Raw genomic sequence first — 27,990 nt, 5'->3', positions numbered from 1 at the left:
GGGGATGTCAAACCACGAAGTGAGTCCTTTGCAGAGAAAGGAAAAGAGGATGGAGAGGAAGGAGGGAGGGAGATATGAAGGAAAAAGAGGGGAGGCAGAACCAGCCTCTGTACATATTTCTAGAGACAAACATTAAAAAAGAAAATAACATCCCTCCCTCTCCCTTCCTCCTGCTTCAAACTCCCCCAACCTCCTGGCAGATTCCCTTTTCCTTTACTTGAGAAGCTGAAAAGTGAATGCATTTTTCTTTCATGCCTGAACCTATTCCACCCTAGAAGTAGATTAGAACGCCCATTCCATTTCCAAGTCAGCAAGATGCTGGTGATGGGCTGTTTCCTCCAGGGCAGCTCAGCACTGGGAACCTGGCATAATTGCATTGTCTTTGTTCTCCGTGGGTAGTACCTGCAGAAATCACCATTAGTGGCAACTCGAAAACAGACAGTTGGCATAGGTAGCGATCTGAGTTTCATTTGGAAGAATAAATTCATTTATTTCTTAGGAGCAACACCTGATCTGGGGGTAAGGTACTTTGTCCTTATCCTTCAGTTCTGACCCTTAGGTTTGTGGGCCCTGGGCTTGTGAGAGGGTGAGAAGGTGTTCCCTCTTGGACCCCAGTTCCTTGAGAAGGCTCAGGACTCAGGAATGGGAAACCTGTGGTCTTGAGGCCACATATGGGCCTTCTAGGTCCTCAAGAGCAGCCCTTAGACTGAATTTTGCACCCTCAATTGTGTCCCTTTGACTGAATCCAAAGTCAAAGGGCCACACTTGAGGATCTCAAGGGCCGCATGTGGCCTCAGGGCCACAGGTTCCTCACCCCTGGCTGGGTGAACAACAGTGAGACAGAGGGAGGGTCTTCTATTTTGAGATTCTGTGTCTGGAAGCATCATGGGATCACAGTTTTAGCACTGGAGAGGAGCTCATAGGGCCTCTAGTCCAGTCTCCTCTTTTTACAAGTAAATTAAGGTCCCAGAATGATTAAGAGATAGGATAGAGTACTTAATAGGCTGGTTTATGAAGAAGTGATTAGGTTTGGTCCAGAAGGCAGAACCTGGAGCTGAGGGTAATGGTTCTAGAGAGACCCATTTAAGATTGAAGGAAGGAAAAACTTCCCAACAATTGCTGTTGTGCAGTTGTTTCTGACTCTTTCTGACCTCATTTGGGGTTTTCTTGTCAAAGACACTTGAGATGTTTTCCATTTCCTTCTCCAGTTCACTTTACAGATGAGGAAATGGAGACCAATAGGGTTAAGTGACTTGCTCACACTGCTAGTAAGTGTCTGAGATCAGATTTGAACTCAAGTTTTTCTGACTCCAAGTGTGATGCTCTATCCACTGTGTCACCTAGCTGCCTTTCCAACAATTAGAGCTGTTCAAAAGTAGAATGGGCTGCCTTCAGCCACTTCCTTTCCTCGGAGGTCCTCAAATTGAGGATTATTGGGCATTCCTTTTTGTATGGATTGGACAAGATGGCCACTGAGCTCCCTTCCAGATCTCAAATTCTTTAAGAAAACTTGTCCCAGGTCAACCAGCTGGTAGGTGACAGAGGTGAGATTTGAACATAGGACCTCTGATTCCAGATTAGAGCTCTTTTCACAAACTCCTGCTGCCTCTCTTGGGGAAGTTCTCTGCATTCTAGCATTCTGGGTGCCATGTTTATGAGCAAGCTCATTGTCTCCTCCTTAGATGATTATAGATATAAAGCTGTGTGTGTGTGTGTGTGTGTGTTTGTGTGTACTAGACAGTCTCCAATGACCCTTCCATCTCTACAGCTATGATCCTCTGACTGATGCAGCTGCTGGACTGTGAAGACTGTTAAGTTGGTCCAGGCTTCTCTCTCCCTTTCCCCACTGCTGCCTTACCCTATTTCCAATACTTCTTTCTCAAGACCTGGGGTAGATCCCACTCCTGTGCTCACACACTCATACCCTCTCTGGGGGGTGGAAGTTCTCTGATACCTTATCCTTTAAAAAGTGAGACATCGGTTGTATCTGTGCCAAGTCTTACAATATAAATGACCTCAATCAGTGTGCATGCCAGTACCTTGGAACAATCCTATGGAGAGCAACCTCCCCAGCCTGTTACTGCACAATCATCACACAAATTTACAAGAATCATCCTAGTTTCCATTTGTTAAACGCTGGTTGTAAACAAAGGGAATTGCTAGGCTTCTGGTTAATTTAGACCAAATTCTCTGAAAACAATGAGGGATGGTTAACCCAGCAGTAGACTTGAGTGGGAAGGATATTTAATTTCCAAAGTGTGATCAGGAAAGACTTTAGGGACCTGCAGAAGGAAAATCTATAATAGCCTGGTAGGAGGAGAGGGCAGAGGACTTGGGGATTCACACAGAATTGGCAATTTGAAGTGAAATGGAGTTGTGGTTATTCTCAAAGGATAATGGGGCCACAAGAGAAGGAGAAAATGGAAAGGATGATGCCAACATGGAGAATACTGAAGGAGAGTGGACATAGGTTAGGGACAGTTTAAAACATTTTACATTCCTGTAACTCAAGTTTCCTTATCTAAAATGGGGGGCGGAGTTGGACTGGTCTCTGAAATGCTTTACAGCCTTAGAGCTATGAGCCTATGAAACAGGAGTATTCAGAAAAAGAGTTCTTAACCTTTTGTGTCCTGGACCCCTTGAGCAGTCTGGTGTCCATTTCTCAGAAATTTTTTTAATAACTGAAGAAAATGTTAACTTTCAAATAAAATTTTAATTGTTTTTTCCCATCCAAATACACAGCTCTTCTGAAATCTAACCATGAACCACTTGGGAGCCTGTGGACTCCAGGTTAAGAACCTTTAATCTAGAAGAATTCACATTTTAGAGGAACTTCTCATTCTCTATCTTCTTCATAACAGAGCCAAGCATCTTTGGTGAAAATCTTATTTTATTCACACATTAAAATAATTCCAAATCTAGTAGATTCTGAGGCCCAAGAGACATGTTAAGTCACAGTTGTCCAATTCTGTGGATACCAAGTTGTTGCCATGTTGATTTCTCTTCAGAAATTCCATGTAGAGAATTCTATCAGCACAAAATTGTGGCAGACAGTCTGAAATCTCAGTAAAGTCCAAATCAAAACCTTCATGCCTAGGCAAAAGTTTGAGTTAAGTTCTTCCAATCAACTCATGAAAGGGAAGTGGAGTATGGAATTTTCTCAGGAGATGCCAGTGAATTTCCCCAAAGATTAGAAACTCTGAAAGACTTAAAAAAACAAAAAACAATACCCGCCCAGGAATGATTTAGGGCTCTGTCCTTCTCAGAGGCATTTCTGCAAATCAGATGAACTGCATCAATAAATCCCCTTTGATTCCCTTGACAAGGTCCTCCAATTACTATCAAGAGATGAAGATGGATTAGAGCCTTCTTATCTATAAAAGGCTGCCTTTCCCTGAACACTTCAAGAGCTGAGATGACAATTGCTCATGAAATTCATTAATTACCTACTCCAAGGAAACACTCCTCAGGTCTAGCAGACTTGTTTTCTTCTTTTTTCCTTCCTTTCTCTCTTGTCTAGCTCTTTTTTTGAGTCAGTCATCACAACTTTTTGTTACTTAGTGTCACTGGGATAAGTAGAACAAATAATTCTCCCTGAATGGACTGTGAATCAGAGAAAGGCCATTATTAGCTCACTCCTAATGGAAGGGTTGACAAAATGCAAGACCAGTGAAGAATAGGTTCCCAGAGTTACCACTGATTTCTAGATTGCCTGCTGCTCAATTGAAGGTGTAGGAGGCAGCCAGATGACCTTCAACGTTTGTCTTCATTTTCTGTCCGTCCCTCGGTTACTGTCTTGTCTAGTTTCCTCATACCAGCTTGGTGATAAAGCTTTGCATGGTTGGCGCTAATCCCTCTGCCTACCAAACATCTGGTTGGCCCAATATTTTATCTGACAATCTTGCACCAAGCTGAGTAATGGTGTCTGCTTGTGGCTATGGCTGATGCATGTCCCAAAAGTTTTTTCCCTCTCTCCAAAGTCATCAATTCAATCCAAAGCACTTATTAAGTATCTACTGTGTACAAGGTGCTGGGGTACAAAGGGAAAAAAAAGAAAGAAGAGAAGAACCCATTTGTCTACAAAGATACTTGCAAACCATACCAATTAAACTATCAGACAATTATTTTCTAGAGTTGGATAAAATAATATCAAAATTCATTTGGAAAAACAAAAGGTCCAGAATATCAAAGGGACTAATGAAAAGAAATGCTTGGGAAGGTGGCCTAGCGCTACCAGACCTCAAACTGTACTATAAAGCAGCAATTACCAAAACCACTTGGTATTGGCTAAGAAACAGAGAGGTAGACAAGTGGAATAGACTTGGCACTCAAGATGCAGTAGGCAAGGAATATAGCAACCTTCTGTTTGATAAACCCAAGGACCCTAGCTTCTGGGATAAGAACTCATTGTTTGACAAAAATTGCTGGGAAAACTGGATAACAGTGTGGCGGAAATTAGGCATAGACCCATACCTGACACCGCACACAAGAATAAAGTCCAAATGGGTACATGATTTAGGTATAAAGATTGATACCATGAATAAACTGGAGAAGCAAGGAATAGTGTATTTATCAGATCTATGGAGAAGGGAAGAATTCTTTACTAAAGGAGAGATAGAAAGCATTATGAAATGCAAAATGGATAACTTTGATTACATTAAACTGAGAAGTTTTTGCACAACCAAACCCAATGCAACCAAAATCCGGAGGGATGTAGTAAATTGGGAAAGAATTTTTACAGCTAAGCGTGGGGATAAAGGCCTCATTTCTAGAATATATAGAGAACTGACTCATATGTATAATCATGCAAGTCATTCCCCAATTGATAAATGGTCAAAGGATATGAACAGGCAATTTTCAGAGGAAGAAATTAAAGATATCTATAATCATATGAAAAAATGCTCTAAATCACTATTGATTAGAGAGATGCAAATCAAAACAACTCTGAGGTACCACATCACACCTATAGGATTGGCAAACATGACAGAACAAGAAAATGATAAATGCTGGAGAGGATGTGGGAGAGTTGGAACACTAATTCATTGTTGGTGGAGCTGCGAGCGCATCCAACCATTCTGGAGAGCAATTTGGAACTATGCCCAAAGGGCTACAAAAATGTGCATACCCTTTGACCCAGCAATATCGCTACTAGGACTATATCCCCAAGAGATCATAAAAATGGGAAAGGGTCCCACATGTACAAAAATATTTATAGCAGCACTCTATGTAGTTGCCAAAAACTGGAAGTCAAGGGGATGTCCATCAATTGGGGAATGGCTGAATAAATTATGGTATATGAATGTAATGGAGTACTATTGTGCCATAAGAAATGATGAATAAGAAGACTTCAGAGAGGCCTGGAAGGACTTATATGACCTGATGCTGAGTGAAAGGAGCAGAACCAGGAGAACTTTGTGCACAGCAACAACCACAGTGTGCGAGAGTTTTTTCCGGTAGACTTGGAATTTTGTAATAACGCAAAAACTTCTTATAAAAAAAAAAATCCCAAAGGTGGTTTTCAAGGCAAAATGCCTTCCACACTCAGAGAAAGAAATATGGAAGTCATTCACAAAATGCAGCAGATCATGTTTGTGTATGTGTATGTGTTTGTGTATCATGTTTTGATTTGTTATATGATTTCTTTCATTTATTTTAGTCTGACTACATAGCATGACTATAGTGAAAATATACTCAATAGGAAAGTATATGTAGAACCTATACAGAATTGTATGCAGTCATGGGGAGGGAGGGGGGTAGTGGGGGGTAGGTGTGGGGGGGATAAAATCTCAATTGTACGGCAGTGATTGTTAAACATTAAAAAATAAAAAAAATAATAAAAAAGATACTTGCAAAGTATTAGGGCGTAGAGTATGTAAATTGGTCATACTCTAGTGGGGGGGATTGTTATTGAGTTGTTTTCAGTTGTTTCTGACTTTTCATGACCCCATTTGGGATTTTCTTGGGAAAGATATTGGAGGGGTTTTCCATTTCCTTCTCCAGCTCATTTTACAGATAAGGAAACTGAGGCACACTAGCTTAAGTGATTTGCTCAGGATCACACAGCTTTTAAGTGACTGAGGCCAGATTTGAACTCATGAAGATGAGTCTTCCTGATTCCAAAGCTGCTGATCTATTATTCACTGTGCCACCTAATTGCCCTATCGGGGGGGATAGAACATGTAAACAGACAAAAAGTATAGAACTGAAAGGGTTTTTGGAGGACATTTAATACAAACTCCCTTATTTTATAGATGAAAGAAATGAGGACCAGAGAGATTAAGTGATCTCCTTGAGGCCACACAGGTAGTAAGTGTCAAAGGTGGGATATGAACCGCAGTCCCCTGACTGCAAAACTGATGCTCTTTCCCATCTCCTTGCTTTGGTATGAACTATCCCCTCTGCCTGGAATGCTCTCCTTCCTCACCTCTGGAATCCCTCAAATCTCAGTTCAAATTCTACTTTCTGTGGGATGTCTTTCCAGGTCTCCCCAGTGCCTTTCTTTTTGAAATTAGTCTTCTACTATGTGTACCTCTCACAAGGAACAGAGCACTGTGCTTGGAGTCAGGAAGACTTATCTACCTCAATACAAATCTGGCCTCATATACTTACTAACTGTGTGACCTTGAGTAAGTCCCTTCACGCTGTTTGCCTCAGTTTCTTCATCTATAAAATCAACTGGAGAAGGAAATGACAAATACCTCCAGTATCTTTGCCAAGAAAACCCCAAATGCTCTCATGGAGAGTTGGACATGACTGAAATGACACAACAACAAAATTTATATGTTGTCTCTCCTGTTGGAATGTGGCCCTTTGCATGAAGCTTTCCCTGGTCTCCCCAGAGGCTAGCACCTTCCTCTCCAAGATTCCCTTCTATCTGTATATAACCTAGAGATACTTTGTCATAGTATGTTGTCTTCTCCACTGGAATGTGAGTGCCTGGAAGGCAGTGGATGTTTTAAATCTTTCTTTGTATCCTCAGTATTTAATAAATGCTTTTTGGATAAACTGATTACCAGAGAAGTAAATACAAGATAATTTAGGGAGGAGAGGGTACTAATGACCAGTGTGTGTGTGTGTGTGTGTGTGTGTGTGTGTGTGTGTGTGTGTGAGCACACAAGTGCATGTATGTACGTGTGTGTGTATTTGTCATGGGAGTGTGTATATGTGCACACAATGTGTGTATGAGTGTGTGTATATGTGTGGTGTGAGTGTGTGTGGGTGTGGGTGTGTATGTGTGTAAAATCAGTAAAAGCTTCAGACAGGAGATGGCACACAAGCTGTCTTGAAGACCCTTGGGTAGATGTGAGAAGGAGGTACATTTCAGCCCCAGAGGAATGACCTGTGAGTCAGTCAGATGCGAGCTGAAATGTCCGCCTTCTAAGAATAGCAGGTCATCCAGTTAGACTGGAATGGAGAGTGTGTGAAGAGGGGTCACGGATAATAAGATAGGAAGGTTAGGGTGCAGCCAGATTGGGGAGGGGCTGAAATAGGCCAAGAAGTTTGTGGTTTTTCCTGGAGACAACAAGGATCTACTAAGAGGAGTGACAAAGTCAGACTTTCCTGAACGGAGAGGGGAATGATTGGCAGCAGGGAGACCGATTGGGGGATGCTTCAAGAGTCCAGCTCAGAGATAATGAAGGCCTGAAGTGGGGTAGTGTGTATGTGAGGGGAGAAAAGCTGTGAGACACTTTCAACTCTATTCCAGACTTTGGGGTTTCAACAGCTTGCATTTATATAAGATTTTATGGTTCGTAAGGTGCTTTCCATATGCTAATTCATTTGATCCTCTGTGGAATAATGCTTTATTATTTCCCCCATTTTACAGATAAGGAAACTGAGGCAGAGAGCTGTGAAGTGACTTGTTAGGGGTCACAGATAATTAGTATCTGAGGCTGGATTTGAACTCAGGTTTTCCTGACTCAGGTCCAGCACTCTTATCTACTACACTATCCAGATGCCTAAATGTGTCTCTGGCTAAAACAGAGACATATTCTTCTTAAGATTTTCTCAGTGGTCACATTGAAATCTAGGGAAAAAAAGTTTTTAGTAAAATTGACATGTAGCAAGGATGCAGATAAGCTTCTGTCCTTTTGCGCATGGTGAATACCTGGGGTGTGTGAAAGAAAACACTCGTTAGGAAATAAGGACTGTGGGGAAAAGAAATGGAAACACTAAGTCTTACATGGATTTAGAACAAGTCTTCTTTCCTTGGGATACATGAACTTTGAAAAAAATATATATTTTGATAAATGTACTTCAATATATTTAGTTTCCTCTGGCATCCTATGTATTTTATCTTATACATTCCCTACACTGCCCAAGGAAAGGAAAAAGAACCCCCACAAAGAACAAAGAAACTTTCTCCAGGAGAGAGGCCAAGACTTCTAAGAGGCCTCTATAGGGAGCCCATGCATACTGAGAAGTATTCTAGATCATTGCTACTGTGAGTCATGCAGATTGTAAAGGTCCTTTGGGAAGTTGGGACCCATTAGACATTAGAGAAGAAAACTGCTTGATACCTTCTGGAAAATGGAAGACATTTTTCTTGTTAGCTGAGACTGATAGATTGACTATCAGTCTGTTATACAGTTACTTACTGTCTCTCTTTTCTTTGTCTCTGTCTCTCTCTTCTCTGTCACTGTCTCTGTCTCTCTATTTCTGTCTCTGTTTCCTCTCCCCTTTGTCTGCCTGTCTATCTGTCTGTCTCTCTCTGACTCTCTTCATATGTAAAATACCTTTGGTTAGCCTGCAATGAATGAAAAGACTAGTCTTTAAATCACTCCATGTGTGAGATCCTTCTGTTTATCATACTCTATAAATCTAGGGAAGGCCTATGAGACACTTAAGTTCCCTCTTCACTGGCACTGGTGATACTCATCATTGCCAACACTTTGTATACTCGAGCATCAGCATAATGGTTCTGACCCAGGATATCACTTTTCATTTTAACCAATTCAATGTGCCTGTTAGAGAAAGGCAGCATGCTGGGCATTGGATACACAAAGGGATCAAATCATAACTGTTGCTCTCTGGAAGCTGATACCCTACTAAGTAGCTGGGCACAGTATGGGGTAGGGGAATTTAAATAAATGTTACAAGGCAGAGTGTTATTGGGGCAAAACAGAGATCCAGAAAAAAAATAGTCCTCTAGGAAAATAGGAGGAAACAAAACCATCTACTAGGAAGAAGAGGAAATTTTAGAGGGAAGGTGGCTCTTGATCTGAGATCATTAGGAAGGAAAACAGAGAAGAGAAGACTTGGAAATCAGGGGAGATGGAGAGCAAACAACAGCTGTCTTTGAGTATTTGAAAGGCTGTGTTTCAGAAGGGGAATGAGACTCAGAACAAAGTCAGAGGTCAGAACAAGGAACAACATGTCAAAGTTTCAGGTAAGCTGATTTTGCCTCTGTTTCAAGCAAAACTTCCTTAACAACAAGCTACCCCAAAGTGGAATAGATTGTCATGAGTTGCTTCTCACTGGGAGCCTTCAAACAGAGGTTGATCATTTGTCAGAGTCATTGCCGAGGGCATGATTGAACTAGGTACCCTCCTTCCAGTTACATGATTCTACAATCATGTTATTTCATCCACATTTTCTCTGCTCAAATATACATTTCATTTGTGGAACAAAATGGGTCCAGTCCCAACCTTGTAAGAGTTTACATCTTATTCAAGAAGTTACAACACAGATCTCGAGTATTAATGATGTCAAGTTGAATGTGAGGGATACAAAGGAAAAATCAAGGAAAATCTGGAGAGAGAACATTGCAAGGATGAAGTAATGCTTCATTGAGAAGGTGATGCCTATGTTGGCCTCAAAGGGATCCTGAGAGGCAGAGAAATGGACTTATTGTACTCTAGGCTAGGACATGTGTTTGTAAATGGAGCTGTAACTAGGGCAAAGTGACTTAGGCTTTGTTCCAGGGCACAGAAATTTAGAAGTTACAAAAAATTTTAAATAGCACTTGTGAAAGACTGGAATTTAAAAATTTTCTCCTTAAATGTTGGTAGAGTTTTCACTCTTTCAGCAGCACAGAAACTAGTTTTCAAGAATAATAAGTTAAATTAGGAAGCTAGTAGATGTTATACTACCTCCATCTGTTACCATGGGTCCCCACACAGGTTAATTCTTTCATGGTCTATCCTTTTTTTTTACCCCAAGATAGTGACCTACTCAAGGTGTATGAAGGTCTCTGTCTTCTCACTACAGTTAAAATCCCAGAGATTCTCTCCCTAGGACAACAGGGATATCTCTGCTCCCACAACTGATTTGAGGACATGGTTAGTATTACTTTCCATTGGTACTCTTTTGTGCTAGTTGCCTTGGGCACCAAAGTGACATTGTAGGAAATGGTGTGTTTGTCTAGAACATCACAAGACCATTGGTTTAAAGTAGTAAGGGATCTTCAAGGCTACTGATTCTAACATGTCCATTTTATAGATGAGAAAATCAAGGCCCAGATAGATTAGATAACATACTCAGGATTACAGAGTTTGTGAATATGTGAGGCAGGATTTCAATCCAAGCCCTCCTGATTCCAAGGTCAGTTTTCTGTCTCCTTTATCACAAAGCCTCTCTCTCATTATACCATACTGCCAAATTTGTGGAATAATTAGTAGTTTAGTTTAGATGGAAAACAGAGGGCATGAATGGGAATAAATAATATGAAATAAAGCTGTGAAGAAAAGCTAAAATAGGTCTTAAATGTAATGGGTTTTAAATTCCAGGCTAAGGAGCTTTCCTTTTATCCTAGAGGTGATAGGGAGCCATGAAAATTTTAGATAAGAAGAAATCACAAGGATCTCTCTGTCTCTCTCTCTCTCTCTCTCTCTGTCTCTCTCTGTGTCTCTCTCTGTCTCTGTCTCTGTCTCTCTCTGTCTCTCTCTCTCTGTCTCTCACTGAATTATAATTAAGCAATTATACGAATGACTGGTATGCCCTCTCATTCCCTAGCCGCTAAGTGGCATTCAATTGATCTTTACTCGATATCTCAAATCTTAAAAAGAAAAATCCCTTTGGGGTTACTAGCAAGTCTCCTTCCTTTTTCTGACCTGTAATGGAACTTTTATTGTATAGTACTTGTTCAAACACAGCACTCCAACCTCAAATGGGGAGGTCCCCGTTGGATGCCAACTCAGTTAGCTGACTCTGACTTCTGCTCTACCAGAGCCCTCAAATTTATTTCAGTATCTAATGTCCCTTGCCAGGCAAGGCATTGGCTAAGGTTCAGTACTTAGTGTGGCAGAGTGTTGGGATTGTAGTCAGAGTAACTTGGGTTCACAGATGGGAGAACATGGATGGGAGTTGCCCATCGTGAGCACACATGTGTGTTGCGTCATCATCATCATTAGATGGAGTATCTATCTCCATGAGAACACAGATCCATTGTGATTATTAGTATCCTTTTCTTTTCTTTCCTTCCCTTTGAGAAACTCAGAAGCAGATTCCAGAAGGTTGGACTGAGTAAGATAGTATTTGCATTTTTCAAGAGTTTAGAGGTGAACTTGAGAACAGTTGAACTTTTCACATAAGCTTTTATTAAATGAAGCTGTTCCCAAAGTAAACAAACATTTATTAAGCAAATATTATCTCATTTGTTCCTCATAACAACTCCAGGAGGTAGGTGCTCTTATTATTTCCATTTTATAAATGGGGAACCTGAGCAAAGAGGGGTTAAGTGACATGCCCAAGGGTGGGGAACCTGTGGCCTAGAGGGCCACATGTGGCCTCAAGTTCACAGGTTCCCCACCCTTGGACATGACTAAGGTCACACAGCTAGTGAATATCTGAAGCTGGATTTGAACCAATTCTTCTTGACTCCAAGTGCAGCATTTTATTCACTTGTCCTTTTCAAAGGGAGGGAACATAAATAATTCAGACTCCATACAATCCTACAATTTGTGGCTCACTTGGCTACACTTTTCCTATGGGTAAAGGCTTTGATTCCTGATGAAAATATCCACCTTTTCTTCTCAAGATTCCAAGCAACATCTCCCAGTGAATTACGCATATCTCTTGAACACGTCAAGCTTTAGAGTATATCCTTCATGATGACCCTGAACCATAGATATATAGCCTAAATATTAGTATTTCCATTTTACAGATAAGGAAACTTGCCAAATGATTTGCCCAAGGTCATTGAGCTAATAGTGGCAGAGGTTTGACTCATTAACTTGGAGCAAATCCAGTGCTTTTCCCACCATTCTAAGCTGTAATATATTGGCCATGCTTCCTTCTCTCTGACATCATCTTGTTGTCTATAAATATACCATAAAGTGGGGATTCCCTTTGTTTTGAATTGAATGGCTACTGACAGTCCCTTCCAACTCTCACATTTTGTGTGATTTCCACATAAGTGCTTAATTAATGCTTATTCATTCATTTACGCTGCATAGTAAAGAAAAATAACAATGACTGAGTGAAGTTACAGGATCATCTTAGAAGTTGTTTAATCTAACCTCCTTGTTTTATTGGTGAGAAAACTAAGGCCAAGAGAGTAGGAGTAGCTTACTCTGGACCATAAGATAGTTTAAGAGGTAGAGGTGGGCTTTGAAACGACATCTTCTACATCTAAATTCCAGGTCTATTTCCATGTCCCATACATTCAGAAATAAGAAAAAATGGAGCTGTAGTCCATTTGGGTCATTTCTTTGATCCAAGGCCTCCGCGTTGACTGCTCCAAGCTGGAAAGAGTAAAGACTGTTGCCAGTCAGCTCTACAAAGACCCTTCTTTTTGCCGTGCATAGAAACACTATGTGAGATTCCCTGAACTGGGCTCCATAACTAGACAGGATTTGTGGGTTTGGCTCTGTCAGACTCAATGCTGGCTCTGCATCTGTCAAGATGAAAGATTCCCTACAGGAAGTACTGAAGGAAGAAGGCAAAAATGGGTTAATTACACAAGACAGGGATGATTCCGGCAGGAAATAAATTAAACAGATGGGTGGTCTGTCCCCCTTCCAGCTTGGATGTTGTCTTGCCACTAACCACTCCATTATAAAACCCATCTGAATGGGTTTGAGCTCCAGAAAATTAGGTAGAGATAATCATGAAAATAAGCTATAAAACCAACGTGAGTTCTTTTCTGTTTTGTGGAATGAGGCAAAATAAATCTGATGGTAACAGTGAGTGAGCAGCAGCTTTATTTCTCAGTGTTAGAGTTGGTTCAGCAGGGCTTGTATCTCACTGGGAGTTGGGACTGAAATTGCCACTTTTGCTACTTTACTGCTCTCTATTTTCATTCTCAGGCTACCTATGCTCTCAGACTCACTACCCGTGATTGTCTTAAAGTGCCATTTTTTCCCAGTGAGCAACGATCAACCTCATGGTATGGGTTGTGTATTATGATGTTATGAGCTCCCTATTCCTGAAAGTGTGCAAGTCATGATGGCTACCCATGATATGCCAAAGATTTAGTCAACTCAGTAGAGTAAGTCAGCAAACAAGAATTTACTAAGTACTTATTATGTGCCAAGCACTGTGCTCAATATTGGGGATGCAAAAATGGCCTAAAACATGGTTTTTGACCTTAAGAAACTTCTAATGGGGGAGCTAACATGTAGATTGCATGTAAATAACATGTAGTCAACAGGTAAACAATGTGTAGATAACACATAAACAAATGTTTACACACATACACACATATACACACATAATATACACACATAATATGACTTCACATCCACTTTTACATATGTAATACATCAGCACAAATGAATATGTAGGTGTGTATGTGTATATATTCTATTATATGTATACATTTGCATGCGCACACATATATGCACACATCTAAAGGCTATTATGTAAGAGCTTATATGTATACACATGTACACACATAACATATATGCCATTGTATGTATACCATATAGTATATAAGTTATATATACACTAGCACAGGTGTCTGTATGTATACGTATATATACAAGTATATGCATATATACACATATACATATATACACACATATGCATATATTCACATATATGTGTATATACATGCATATATATATGATGTGTTGTTGATTGTTGAGTTGTTTCAGTCATGTCCATTTCTTCATGACCCCATTTTCATATTTTCTTAGGAAAGATACTGGAGAAGTTTGCCATTTCCTTCTCTAGTTCATTTGAAAGATGAGGAAACTGAGACAAACAGGGTTAAGTGACTTGTCCAAGGTCACAGAGTTAATCAATGTCTAAAGTCATATTTGAACTCATGAAGATGAGTCTTCCTGACTTAGGGTCCAGCATTGTACCACCTACCTGACTATACAATATATATTTCAATAATATATAAATTGTCTACATATAATAGTATGTGTGAGAAATGATTATTTCTCTCTGGTATTAATCATTGTATTAGGACCAAAGTTTTACCTCCTTTTCCACCTCCTCTTCTAGAAATCTATCAGTGTGGGAAATCTTTCTAAAAAAATACCCAGCCAGGATGACTGAAATCTAATCAAAGACAATAAAAACTTTCTCAGTTTAGGTAAATGGGTGGATTCCTGCTCACTGTGTTTACTCAGACAGGTCTAGGAAAATGTGGATCTTCCTTTTTGTCTGACAGGTGATATGGAAATTGATAAACTTCTTTCACCAAGAAGTGGATGATCCTAGTCACATATCCCAAAGACCCTCATTGTAATATGGCCCACCCTCTCATTGTAATATTCATTCTCTCATGAATTGTTAGCTAATCATCATCAGGAACATCCCCTCTTCCTTACCCTAAGGGCGTATAAACTGCAAACCCATCACTATGAGAGATCTTTGGTCTAAGAGAGAGATGACCCAATGACCATCCTTTTATTAATAAACATGCTGATTTTATTAACAAAATGATTAAATTATCCAGAAATTGTGCCTCTCTGAACTTTTTATACATCATGCATGTGTGTGCATGTGCATGTGTTTGTATCCACAAAGTGTAAATGTCCCCTAAAGTCTTAGTGCAATTTTATATTTTTATAGCATAAAATTGTGCTAAGGTATTTACAACACCCAGGTTCAATGTGAATGGAACAAAGCCCTGGCAGCTGAGGGACTTTCTGTAGAAGGGAGATTTCCTCTGAGACCTGAAGGAAGCCACCACTTCCGAGGTGGAGATGAGGAGGGAGAGCATTCCAGGCACTAGGGAGAACCACTGAAAAGACATGGGATCAGGAGATAGAGTGTTATGTTCAACAAACAGTCAGGAGGCCAGTAACACTGGATGGAAGAATATATGTCCAGAATTAGGGTGTAAGAAGACTGGAAAGGTAGGAGGGAGCTGGGTTAGAAAGAGCTTTCAAAGACAAACAAAGGGATTTTTGTATTTGATCCGGGAGGGAGCCACTGGAGTTTACTGGTGGTGGTGGTGGTGTGATATGGTCAAACCCATGCTTTAAGGAAGCTCCATTTGACAGTTGAGTAGAGAATGAGCCGGCATGGCGGAGGGATGGCTACACAGAATCGTGGAACAAGGAGGTGACGCATAGTATTAAGAAATAAGGAGGTCATAGGTGTGTTTTCTCTGATTTAGTGAGGTCACGTCTTCCATCAAACTGCCTCCTTCCTCTGTTTATGTGAAGCCCAGCACACATCAGATAGAACAAGCCTTGGGGAATGTGGCACAACTCTAAGAAGTTGTCACACTTGAGTCTCTCAGCTGTCACCTGCAGTAACCATCTTACTCCTGTCCTACCTGCTTGGGAGTATGTAGCAGCTCCTCGGCCGTGGCTGTGGCGGTGATAGCCTTGTTAATTTCAGAGCTGGGCTGGAGCAAGACTGACAGTCCTGCCACCAGCTGGACACCAAGGTCCGTCACTGCCACCTTGTCATCCAAGACTGTCACAGTCTTCTCAGCCAGGATGGAATCGGAGACGGGGGACAGAACCTTTGGGAGACACAAAGCAAACGCATAGGTGTAAGGATGGATTGATTGACTACTAGAAATGTTCTCTGTCTCATTAAGGTGCTTCCTAGATCTGCTCAACCTTTATACCTGGGGAAACCTGATACTCTCACTGGGATAGAAACACAAACCATGAATGCAATCTCATTCTGCTGCTAGTACCCACCCCTCCTTCACCACATGTTCCCCTTCTACTAATTTGACTATTAAGCTACAATTTACCTCATTTTATGAAAAAGGAGGTAGTTCTGGAAAGTTTTCATAGGAGCCTTTTTATAAAAAAAATTCTCAAATCACATTTTATAGGTACTGGGGGAAATTAGCTACTCAGAGGTAACACGAGGTTAGAAAATACCAAGAAACAAAGGTCCAGAGGTCAATTAAAATTCTTCTGTGGATCAGAGTCCTTTTGTCATGTAAAAAAACACCTCTTACCCTAAGGGAATTTATCAGGTGGCATGGTATGTGTTCGTCCTTCTTGCTGAAGACCATGCCATCAGAGAAGTAATGACATGACTTGCACTTGACTTTATTTTGAGTGAGGGATGGCTGTGCAGGTCACCAGCCTCACTTCTTCTCCAGAGCCATCTGAATCCAGTGAACAGATATTCATCAATGAGAATGACTGGAGATGACCCAAAATGAGGCAATTGGGGTTAAGTGACTTGCCCAACGTCACACAGCTAGTGAGTGTCAAGTGTCTGAGGTGAGATTTGAACTCAGGTCCTTCTGATTCCTGCACTGGTACTCTATCCACTGCACCACCTAGGATAAAGCTCAGCCCGCTGGAACAGGAAGACTTGTGCTCCAGTCCTAACCCTGGCGCTTAGTAGGATGGTGACCTTGGGCAATTCACTTTCCCTCTGAGGGTTACAGTTTCTCTACAAAATGAAAGGACTGGATTCAGTGATCTTTAAGGTCCCTTCCAGCTCTGCAGCAATCTAAACTGATTCCTTAAGTTGGATTTTCAAATTTGGATTTGTGAATCCAAATTTATAAGAATAAGAGTCATTTTTCAGTTGATAAATGGTGGAAGACAGGAACAGTTTTCCAAGGAAGCAATCTAAGGAACCAATAGTCATATGAAAAAAACCATCCAAATGACAAATAATTAAAGAAATACAATTTAAAACAATGTTGAAGTTCCAGCTCACTCATCAGATTGGCCAAATTGGCAAAAAAGGGAAAATGACAAATGTTGGAGAGGATGTGGGAAAATAGGAAAATTAATGTACTATTGGTAAAGTTGTAGATTTTTCCAGTCATTCCAGAAAGCCATTGGCAACGTGCCCAAGAAGTTATTAAACTGTGCATACCATTTGACCTTCCAATACCACTATTATCTCAAAGAACTCAAAGAAAGAGAACAACTCATATGTACAAAAATATTTATAGCAGCTCTTTATGTAGTGGCAAAGAGCTAGAAACTATGAAAATGCCTATTACTTGGTGAATGACTATACAAATTATGACATATGAATATAATATAACATAATTGATCTATAAGAAATGATAAAAGGAATGTTTTCAAAGAAACTTGGGAAGACTTGTATGAACTGATGCACCGTAAAGTGAATATAATTGAGAGAACAATTTATGCAACATTAATAGTATTGTAAAGACAAACAACTTTGAAGATCTTAGGAACTCTGACCAACAGTCTGACCAACCATGATTCCAATGGGCCAATAATGATGCATATTACCTATCTCCTGAATGATTGCATAATAAGTTATGTATTTTTGGACAGGGTTAATTTGGGAATTTGTTTTGCTTGATGATGCATAAATGCTACAAAGGTCTTCTTTTTCTATTATTTCTTGGGGAGATGAGAGTGAAAATAAATATTTGCTAATTAAAAAGAAGTTTAAAAATTTAAATGAAGGGATCAGGGTCCTATCAATTAGAGCTTTCCAAGAGTTAGAATGGGTTATCTCTAGCGGGAGTGGTCTCCCTCTTATCAGAGATCTCAAGCAGAGGGTGCATGATTAATTGTTGGGGATGTTGTTAATAGGAATCCTGCTCATGGACTAGAGACCCCTGTGATCCCTTCTAGCTCTGAGTTTCTAGATTCTCTGGCTAGCTGACTTTTTAAGGTTCTTTCTAGAGCTAATGGGCTATAATTCCACAGGGTAAGAAGGCAGAAAGCATGGGGTTTTTTTGGTCCTTGAAACAATCCTTTGTGATAGGGGCTGTTGTTATCCCCATTGTACAGATGAGGAAACTGATGCTCCTTACCTGTATTGTTGTCATGCCAACTTCTCGTCCAATCAAAACCCGCCCTTCCTGAAGTTTGGCAATGTGTGGTTCCTCTAATTTCATGAAGTCTGTTACCAGGTCAGTGATGTCAAACTGCCAGTCAGGGCTCAGTAAATATCTCAGCTGGCCCCAGGGATTTGAGTCCTCAGACACAAACTGGGTGAGGACCCGGACCATTGCATGTTGGTACTGAAGGGCGCAGCCTCTGCCTCTTCTCTCCTCATCATCTTCATCATCACTGTCTCTTGTGGGCCTGCAATGAAAGATAGGAATAGAAGTGGAGAACTTTGGGGTGGAATAGAACCTTAATATTAGCTGGTCCAAATTCGTACCTAGAATCTACATCAATGCAATCAACAAACATTTAAAGAGCCCTCACTACATACCAAGTGCTGTGCTGAGCACTGAGAATACAGAGAAAGGCAAAAACACTGTCCTTGCTCTCAAGGATCTTACATTCTAATGGGGGGAACATAGGGAGTACACAAATAGGAATATAAAAAGCTAGAATTTATACAGCACTTTAAGCTAACATTATCCCATTTCCCCCCTAATAGCCCTATAAAGTAGGTTCTATTATTATCTGAATTTTACAAATTAGGAAACTGAGGCAGACAGAAGTGAAGTGATTTGTCCAGAGTCACACAGCTAGTACCTATCTGAAATTGGATTTGAACTCAGGTCTTCATGATGCCAGGTCCAGTACACTATCCACTGTGGGACCTAGCTGTCCCTTATACCAGACATATACAGAGTAGATGGAAGGTAACTTTAGCAGGGGGAAGGCATTAGCTGGGGGGAATGGAAAATAGTGGTATTTGAATTGAATCTCTAAGAAAGGAAGGACTTATGGGAGGCAGAGGTGAGAAGGGAAAACATTCCAGACATAAGTGACACCCAGTGCAAAGGTGGGGTGGAATGAGAGATGAAGAACCATTTATAGGGAACTGCAGGTAGATCAGTATTATTAGTGTAGATTACTGAATGTATAAGAAGACTGGACAGATAGGAATAGACCTGTATAATATTTCTGATGTGTAGAATGGTATCATAGAGAGGACTGGACTTGGGATATTAAGATATATTTTAGCCTTAGCCTTGATATTTACTTTCTGGGTGGCCCTAGGTAAGTGATTAGACCTCTCAGAGTCTCAGTTTCCTCACCTGTAAAATGAGGGTAATGATATCCAAAAAAACCAAACCATTGAAAGGAAACTGCACCATAAATAGCAAGGCACATTAGAAAACCTGGGTCCTACCATCTTTGGATGAATATTTCTAGTGCTCCATGAGACATTCAATCTTTATTGGACAGCTCCGATTTTAAGAATATTTTCATTTAATTGAGAAAGTTTCTATTCATTGCTCTTCTTACTGTCTTCAGAAACAACAAAGAACAATTCTTATTATATTTTTTCTTCATTGGCAGCCGTTCAAATATCTGAAGACAGCGATCATGTCTCCTCCCAGTCTTTTCAGTTCCCAATCCTGTGATACATTTCCACCTTACAGTACTTGGTACAGAGGAAATGTTTAATGAATTCTCATTCATTCATTCATGCATTTATTCTTTCATCCATTCATTTGCTATATTGGTGGACCTTATTTGTCCCCTCCTCATTTGAATGACATAGAGCTAGCATTTCTCTGGTATTTTAAGGCTGGATGCCTCCTATATCATCCAGTCCAGTCCTGGCAGTTTGGAATGGAGTAGTTAGGGCAGGAAATTGGCTTTCAGATGTCTAGAAATGAAATGATAAGCAGGTACCCACCAGTCATTCATTTCACAAGCACTATGTGGGTGTGGTGACCCATGTAGGGATGTACCTACTTTTAATCAAACTTGATATGGACTAATGCACATAGAAGATGGCACATTTTCTCTAATAATGATTGATGGTGGGGGGTCCTTTAAACAGGGTGCTCCTGCATTAAAAATATGATCCATTTTACAAATTTAAAAAATATTTATTTCTACAAAGCTTTTCAGGAGATCAGCTATTTCTTAAAGCAAGGCACACACATAGATTCACTTTTCTCATTTTGGGACAATCAAGTAAACTTTAAAAACACAAGGAAAAAAGTTAATTCCTTAGAGTTTGGGAGAATTACTTTTCTGAGTACAAGTAGAAGCATGTAGTACAGTGAATAAAGTATTTGGGTCAACATCAAGAAGACCTGAATTCAAATCCTGCCTCAGATATGCTAGCTGTGTGACCATGGGCAAATCAATTAGCCACTTTTCCTCTCAGTTTCCTCATCTATAAAATGAGTAAAATGAAAGTATCTAACTCACAGGGTTTTCATGAGGATCAAATGAGACAGTACAGGTGAAGTGCTTTATGTGTCAGCTGAAGCCAGTATTAGAAGATAAAACAGGAGTCTAGAAGATCTGAATTCAGAACCCACCTTAGCCTCATATCAGTAAAATGAGGATAATAATTGTGTCTACTTGACCAGGCTGATGTGAAGACCAAATCAGATAATGTATGTGTGTTCGTCCTTCGTTGCTGAAGAAGACCATGCTATCAGAGAAATGATGACATGACTTGCACTTGACTTTGTTTTGAGTGAGGGAGGGTTGTGCAGGTCACCAGCCTCACTTCTCCTCCACAGCCATCTGAATCCAGTGACCAGATATTCATCAGGATGACTGGAGATGACCCAGGATGAGGCAATTGGGGTTAAGTGACTTCTCCAAGGTCACATGGCTAGTGATTGTCAAGTGTCTGAGGTGAGATTTGAACTCAGGTCTTCTTGATGCTGAGTCAGATCCTCCTGGCTCCTGCACTGGTGCTCTATCCACTGCACCACCTAGCTGTCCCAGATAATGTATATAGAGCAAGTGGCTAGGTGAGTGTGAGCACTAGTAATAATAGATATAATAGCTAACAGTAATATAACACTTTGTAGCTAGGTGGCACAGCAGAGAGAGAATTCTGGGTCTAGATTCATGAAGACCTGAATGCAAATTCTATTGCAGATACTTAACTAGCTGTGCGATGGGGAGCAAGTCTCTTAACCCTGTTTGCCTCAGTTTCCTCATCTGTAAAATGAAGAAAATGGCAAACCACTTCAGTATCTCTGCCAAGAAAGTCCAAAATGGGATCATGATGAGTCAGGCAGGACTGAAATGATTGAACAATGACATAGAATACTGTGGGCCTGACACTGTGCTAAGTGCTTTAAATTATTATCTTATTTGATCTGCACAGCTTCCCTGGTATAGAGGTGCTATTACCCATATTTTACAGATAAGGAAACTGAGGCTAAAAATGAGTAATCTAGTCACACAGCTAGCACATATCTAAAGCTGGATTTGAACTCAGGTCTTCCAAAATTTAGTCCCAGCACTTTACCCACTGTACCATCTAGCTGTCCACATAGATGGTTCCACCTGTATTTCCTGAACCCCTGAATTGGATTACTTGGGTTGAGAAAGGATATTCCTTTAGTAGAAAGGCATCATGATCTTGTGGGTAGATGGTTAAATGGGGAGTCAGGAAGACTCTGGCAACTCCTTTAGACTACAAGTTACCAAGAAGTTGGGAGGTAGCAGTGTGGTGCAGTGGATTCAGCCCTCTACCTGGAGTCAGGAAGATAAGATTTTGAATCTAGTTGCATGTCTCTGGGCAAGTCACTCCACCTTTGTCTGCCTCAGTTTCCTTATCTATAAAATGGGGATCCTATTAGTACTTACCTTTAAGGGTAATTATGAGGAGCAAATGAGATAACATCTATAAGGTCTTTGCAAACCTCCAAGTACCATGTGAATGCTATTATTAAATGACTCATCTACATTAGTCAGTCAGTCATCAAATGTTTATTAAGTCCTTCCAGTGTACTAGCACTGGGAAGTTTCCATCCTGGGAGTTCTTTCCTCTAATGAAACCATAAGTCTGTACCAAAATGTTTATTATTTTATTAAATTTTATTAAGCCCTTTGCATAATTTCTTTGCTTGAAATTGGAACCATCCTGGAAAATCATTCACCCTGGCTACATACGGTGCCAATGCCTGGGATGCTCTCCCCTTTCATTTTAAAGGAAGGCGTAGGAAAGAAGATCTGACATAAACAACCAACAGATAAAACAATAGCTAGCAGTTATAGGGGGCCTACTATGTGCTAGGCACTTTACAAATATTATCTCATTTGCTTCTCATCACGATTCTGGGAGAGAGATGGCATCATTAGCCTTTATTTTACAGTCGAAGGAAACTGAGACAAAAAGGGATTAAGGGACTTGTCCAGGGTTACGCAGCTAGTAAGTGTTTGAGGTTGGATTTGAGCTGAAGTCTTCCTGAGTCCAGGCCCAGGGCTCTGTCCATTATGCTACCAGCCACCTTATTCAATTGCCAAATATTGATTAAAGTCCTACTATATGCCAGGTATCGCACTAGGTGCTGTGCTGACAAGCCAGAAGCGTACATCATCCGAGAGGAGACAAGAACGTGTATAAACATGCACACTGACCTCTTATTAGAAACGATGGGTACTCTCCAGGCCTTGACTTGGCTCAGCTCTGTGTCAGAGATCTCGATCTGCAGAGGCAGGCGGGGCACCCAGACGGTGATGTGCAGTGGGGCGCTCAAATACTGATAGGTGAAATTCACAAGGGCATCCACCTTCCCTTTGATTTCTTTGCCATTGACGAATACATAATCACATCGGTCTGACACCTAAAGAAAGAGAGAAAGGGGGGAAAAGGGAAAATGATTGAGAAGGATCAGGATATTCTCTCTCACCTTCCCTTGGTAGAACAGGCTCGGTGCTTCTCAAGAAAGAAACTTCGAAAGTTACTCCAATCCAAGGTAGGAACCCCAAATCTCTTTCAAGCTGCCAAGCAAGGGGAACAGCTAAACTTGGCAGAGAGATCTCCAGCAGATGTCCCGATAATTGGAAACCTCCACCACTGCAAAGTCTTGGCTTGCATTTTGTTTCCTTTTCATCTAATTCTGCTTTTTGTCCAAGTGGACTATGGTATACTTCAGTGACAGTATCAATTTTTTTTAACCTCTATGAATTTTCATGAGATAATATTTATAAAGTGCTTAGTACTAGGGCACATAGTCACCACTTATTAATTTCTTGTTCCTTTTTCCCTTCACCCAAAAACATTCTGTCAAATTCCCTCCTTCTAGGTCCTGGATTGCTTCCCAGAATATATTTTCTTTTCTTAAAAATGTAAATTATTTGTTATAAACATCCACAATATGCAATTATTATATATTAATACATTATATTAATATAGTGTTACAATAATCAACTACATTAATAATATATTAATATAGCATCATACTATATTAACATTGCATCATGTAATATATTATATTGATATAATAAATATTAAACAGAATATAATTAGAACATAATATTAAAATTATATTAATATATTATATCAATGAAAATTATATATTATGGATACTTATGATGACTAAATTATATTGTGCTATTAATTATAATAGTGTTATTAATAGATTATGTAATCATTAATATTATGATACTCTGCTATTTAATATTGTTATAGAATATGTAACACTGCTATATAATTATGCAATATAGATTATCATGTTATATAATATTAAACACCAGGTAGTTAAAGAAGCCACATGGTATAATGGACAGAAAATATTCTTGGAACCAGTAGGATCAGAGGTTCAAGCCCTGCCTGTCATACATACCATCTGTGTGACTTCAACTCTCAGTGCCCTAAGACTACAAGTTTACTAGAAAGTGCCAACCGGCACTGGCAGAAACAAATTCTTTATCCAGCAGTTCTCTATACCAATGAAATTATAGTTTCTCTCCTTTATTTCCTACAACTTGCTTCAAATATAGTAACTTAGTGAAACTTGCTTTACCACTATTTGTATACTGATAAATAAAATTTGAAAACACTGACCACTTCTCAGTGTGAGCAAAGCGATACAAGAGAAAGGACGTTGGCTTTCAAGTGAAGGGATTTGAATTTAAATTCTAGGCCCAATACTTACTAGCCCTGTGTTGCTGGTTAAGTCTTTCAACGTGATGGACTCCAGTTTTATCTTTCTGGCCACTGTCCTCAAGTGGGCAGACCTGGGTTGAAATCCCACCTTTGACACTTACTGTCTATATGACCCTCTCACAGCGTTAGCCACTCACAGTGTTTTAGGAAAGCTTATGATGATAAATTGCCAAAAGGATGCTGGCCTGCACTGGTCCAGGGAGTTTGCTAGGTTAGTGACATCAGAGGTCCAGTTCCTATCTCCTATCCCTATCTCCTATCCCTAAAATGAGAGATCTGACTTAGCTGAGCTCTTAAGTCTCTTCCAGACTTTAGACTAACAGTGTATTCTACTCAGGTAGCCACTGATTGATGAGCTGAATGTGCTCCTGACCCTTTATACAATTTCTATCCAAATCAGCTCTTTCCTGGCCTTTGTGAACTGGGCAGACAGAGCTGGAATGAGCTATAATCGCCGTGGGCAGGGTTTTCACCTTGAATCCAGGGCACCAATTTTCTCTGCTACTGAGAAAGCACAGCGGATGTGGGCACACATGGGCAAATTTTCTGAGCTGCTTTGGGGATATGGAGGGTAGCCAGGGGTAGGGAAGAAGGGGGCGGGGGAAGAATGGATTAATTTCCTTCCCAATAAACACGATCGGTTTTTTAAATGTTTACATTTTGATTAAAGACATAAACTAATTTTAGACACCACAAGTAAATTTGTCATTAGCATGTAAATACTGTCCTGAAAACTAAGCAAGCATTAGCATAATAGCCGTGTAAGAGTTATATCAGTAATCACTTCTTTAATCAATGTTGTAATTTACAGATCATTGACTTTTCTCATTTATTACCTTTCTGAGCACTGGGGGGGAGGAGGAGGAATCCAACCACTCCAGAATATATAAATAATTAAGAGCTATGCAGAGAGTAAGAAGTAGCTGCGTGGGATAAAGCCATTGTCAGAGCTATTCCTAAAGGTGTCATAAACGTCTGGGGAGATCTAGGGGCACATTAATCATACAGTAAGTGGCTTGCAATGGGTGCTGTTGCATTACTAAATGAGCTGCCAGGTCTACAGACTCCAACAGAAAATCCTACAGACATTCCCCCTCACTTTATTTCATCCCAAGGAACTGCTTTCTGGTTCCGTGCAGTGAATGTTATTGTTCACCACCCTGAGACTTGGTGGACACCATCGTTTGCTCTCCTGGTGGCTGACTTGAGTCTGCCAGTTGAACAATGCTCATTGAAAGGCAGTTTGGTGACCAGTAGCCAGTTGTCCCCAACAACCACGGTCTGGCCAGAAAGGATGTTAAGCCCAAAGGTACATGCCCAATATGCATTTTCAGTTGTCCTATAACCATGAAAGCTTTGGTAAAATCACAGCATTTCAGGTTTGGAGGAAAGCTCATCAGTGGCCTAGTTCAAACTGTACTTGAACAGGAATATGTATGCTGACACAGAGACATCAGAACTTTGCCTGAACACTTCTAGTGAGAAGGAGTTCACTAGCTTTGGTGCAGTGGAAAGTGTGCTAGCTCCAGAATCTGGGAAGTTGAGATTCAAAGCTCTTCTCTGATGCTTATTACCTGAGTGACTATAGGCAAGTCAGTTAGCCTTCTTGGACCTCAGTTTCCTTATCTGTAAAATGTGAGGACTATACCAGAAAGACCTCTTAGGTCCCTTCCAGCTCTGTAGACCTGTGATCCTGTGAACCTCCACAGGTAATTCATTCCACTTTGGAATTGTTCTGGTTATAAGGAAAGGTTTTCTTCTAGATTTGCCTTTTTTCTGCCCATTGTTCCTTTGGAGCCAAAAAGAATGAATCATAGAGCCATAGATTTAGAACCAGAAGGGACATGTCATCAAGTGTAACCCGATAGTTTTACAGGTGAGGGAACTGAGGCACAGAGAATTTAAGGGACTTATCTAGGACAGAGAAGCTAGTAAGTACTTATTTGTAGCAGGATTGGAACTTGTCTTCCAAGGTCTTCCAAGTCTTAATCCAGGGCATGTAGAATATGTCCTATCTGCTAAACCTTCCTGGCTTTCCCAGTCAAATTCCTCTTCCTAATCTTCTAAAATACTTGAAGACAATCATCATATCTTCCAGATCCTTTTCTTCTCCAGACTTTTTAAACATTCAAGGATCCTCCTAGTCAGATTACAATATCCTTTGGAAATAAATATCTCTGTCCTAGGTGTCTTAGGGAGCGACTGTTACATTAAATAACACTTGGAAAGCACTTAGCACATTGTTCATACTATAAAAACAAATGGTTATTTCTTCCTACCCCACCCCCAACTTTCCTCCGCCAGAGTAACAATTGTCCACCAAATGAGAAGTGAAGAAAAACAATTACATTAACTTTTCTTCCTTTGGCTTCCCTGGAGGCAGGCTGCCTGGTTGGGCTAGTCCCATTTATATAGAGCACTGGTAAATGTTTGCTATTTATTTATAAGTCCATTAACAGAAGTGTAATCATCCAAAGAAGGCTACTCACTGTCTACAGTTTTTCATTTGGCACTTAATTAGATAAAACTTTGCATAGCTATTCAAATCCTTGTTGTTGTTCAATTGTGTCTGAGTCTTCCTGACCCCATTTGGGGTTTTCTTGTCAAAGATGGTGGAATTTACCAGTTTTTTCTCCAGCTCATTTGACAGATGAGGAAACTGTGGCAATCAGGGTTAAGTGATTGAGAATGAAGGGTTGAGAATGAAGGATGAGCCACAACATCCAATAAGGTATTCTGGTTCAGAACCTGGAGAGTCATCCTTCTGACTCTTCACAGTTGATCTGTTACTGACTCATGTTAATTCTAACACCTGTTCTCCAGTCTCATGGCCACCTTCCTAATTCAGGCCTCTGTCACCCCTTGCCCCTGCACTATAGTAATTACCTCCTAATTAGTCTCTCTGTTTCCTATCAATTAATTAATTAAAAAGTAATTACGATGTGTCAGGCACCCTGCTAAAGCCCGAGGATAGAAAGAAAGGTAAAAACTCTACTTGCCCTCAAGAAATTCAGCCCCTTCCATCTTCAAACTGTCATCCAGGCATCATGGAAAATAATTTTTGGAAAGTACATGACCAACCATACTACTTCCCTACTCAAAGGCAGGGAATTGCCTCTTAGGAGTAAATGCAAACTCCACTAAGGCCCTCCATAATCTGGCCCCCATTTTCCTTTTTTTCCCTGGCTTTTAAATCCCAGCTAAAATTCCACCCTCTGTAGGGTCTTTCTCATTTCAACTTCATCTCAGTGCCTTTCTTCTGAGGTACTCTCCAATTTATCCTGTCTATATCTTCTTTGTATAGAGTTGATAACATGTGGTCTCCCCTATTTGGCTGTAATATCCATGAGAGCAGGGACAATGTATATCTTTCTTCATATCATCAGCCCACTTAGCGTGTCTGGCACATAGTAGGAACTTTCTAAGTAAGTGCTTGTTGACTGACTGATTTCCTAGGGTGTATTTCACAATGGCCTCAGACGCTTCCTGGCTGTTTGATCTTGGGCAAGTTACTAAGTCCTGCTTGCTTAAGTTTTCTCATTTGTAAAATGAGCTGGAGAAGAAAATGACAAATCAGTCTGGTATTTCTGCCAAGAAAACCCCAAATGGGGTCACAAAGTATCCAAAAAACAACTGAAGAACAAAAAATTCACAATAATCCCCTCATACATTTCAGCCAAACTGTCCTATTTTTGTACACATCCCCTCCCCCATCCCCCATCCCATATAATATTTCTCACCAATGTTCATTTGGCTAAGCTTTCCCCCATACCTGGCGTGGACTCCAGATGTGCAAATAGAATCCAAAACCTCTTCTGTGGGTAATAGATAACTTAA

General features: G+C 40.3%; 1 protein-coding gene across 1 annotated transcript in view; it reads right to left on the bottom strand.

Annotated features, from left to right (window-relative positions):
• TMEM132C (transmembrane protein 132C) overlaps window positions 1-27,990 on the bottom strand; it is a 554,441-nt gene that overhangs the window by 4,628 nt on the left and 521,823 nt on the right. Inside the window, exons 6-8 of the mRNA XM_072600717.1 lie at window positions 22,623-22,828; window positions 18,128-18,401; window positions 15,680-15,871 (exon numbers count right to left, since the gene is read on the bottom strand). Coding sequence (XP_072456818.1) covers window positions 15,680-15,871; window positions 18,128-18,401; window positions 22,623-22,828 — 672 coding nt within the window. The remainder of the gene's footprint in view (window positions 1-15,679; window positions 15,872-18,127; window positions 18,402-22,622; window positions 22,829-27,990) is intronic.

This window comes from Notamacropus eugenii, chromosome 4 (genome assembly GCF_028372415.1).
Source record: "Notamacropus eugenii isolate mMacEug1 chromosome 4, mMacEug1.pri_v2, whole genome shotgun sequence".
NCBI lineage: Eukaryota > Metazoa > Chordata > Mammalia > Diprotodontia > Macropodidae > Notamacropus > Notamacropus eugenii.
Note: the sequence above shows the minus strand (reverse complement) of the source record. Positions and strands in the feature narration are given on the sequence as shown.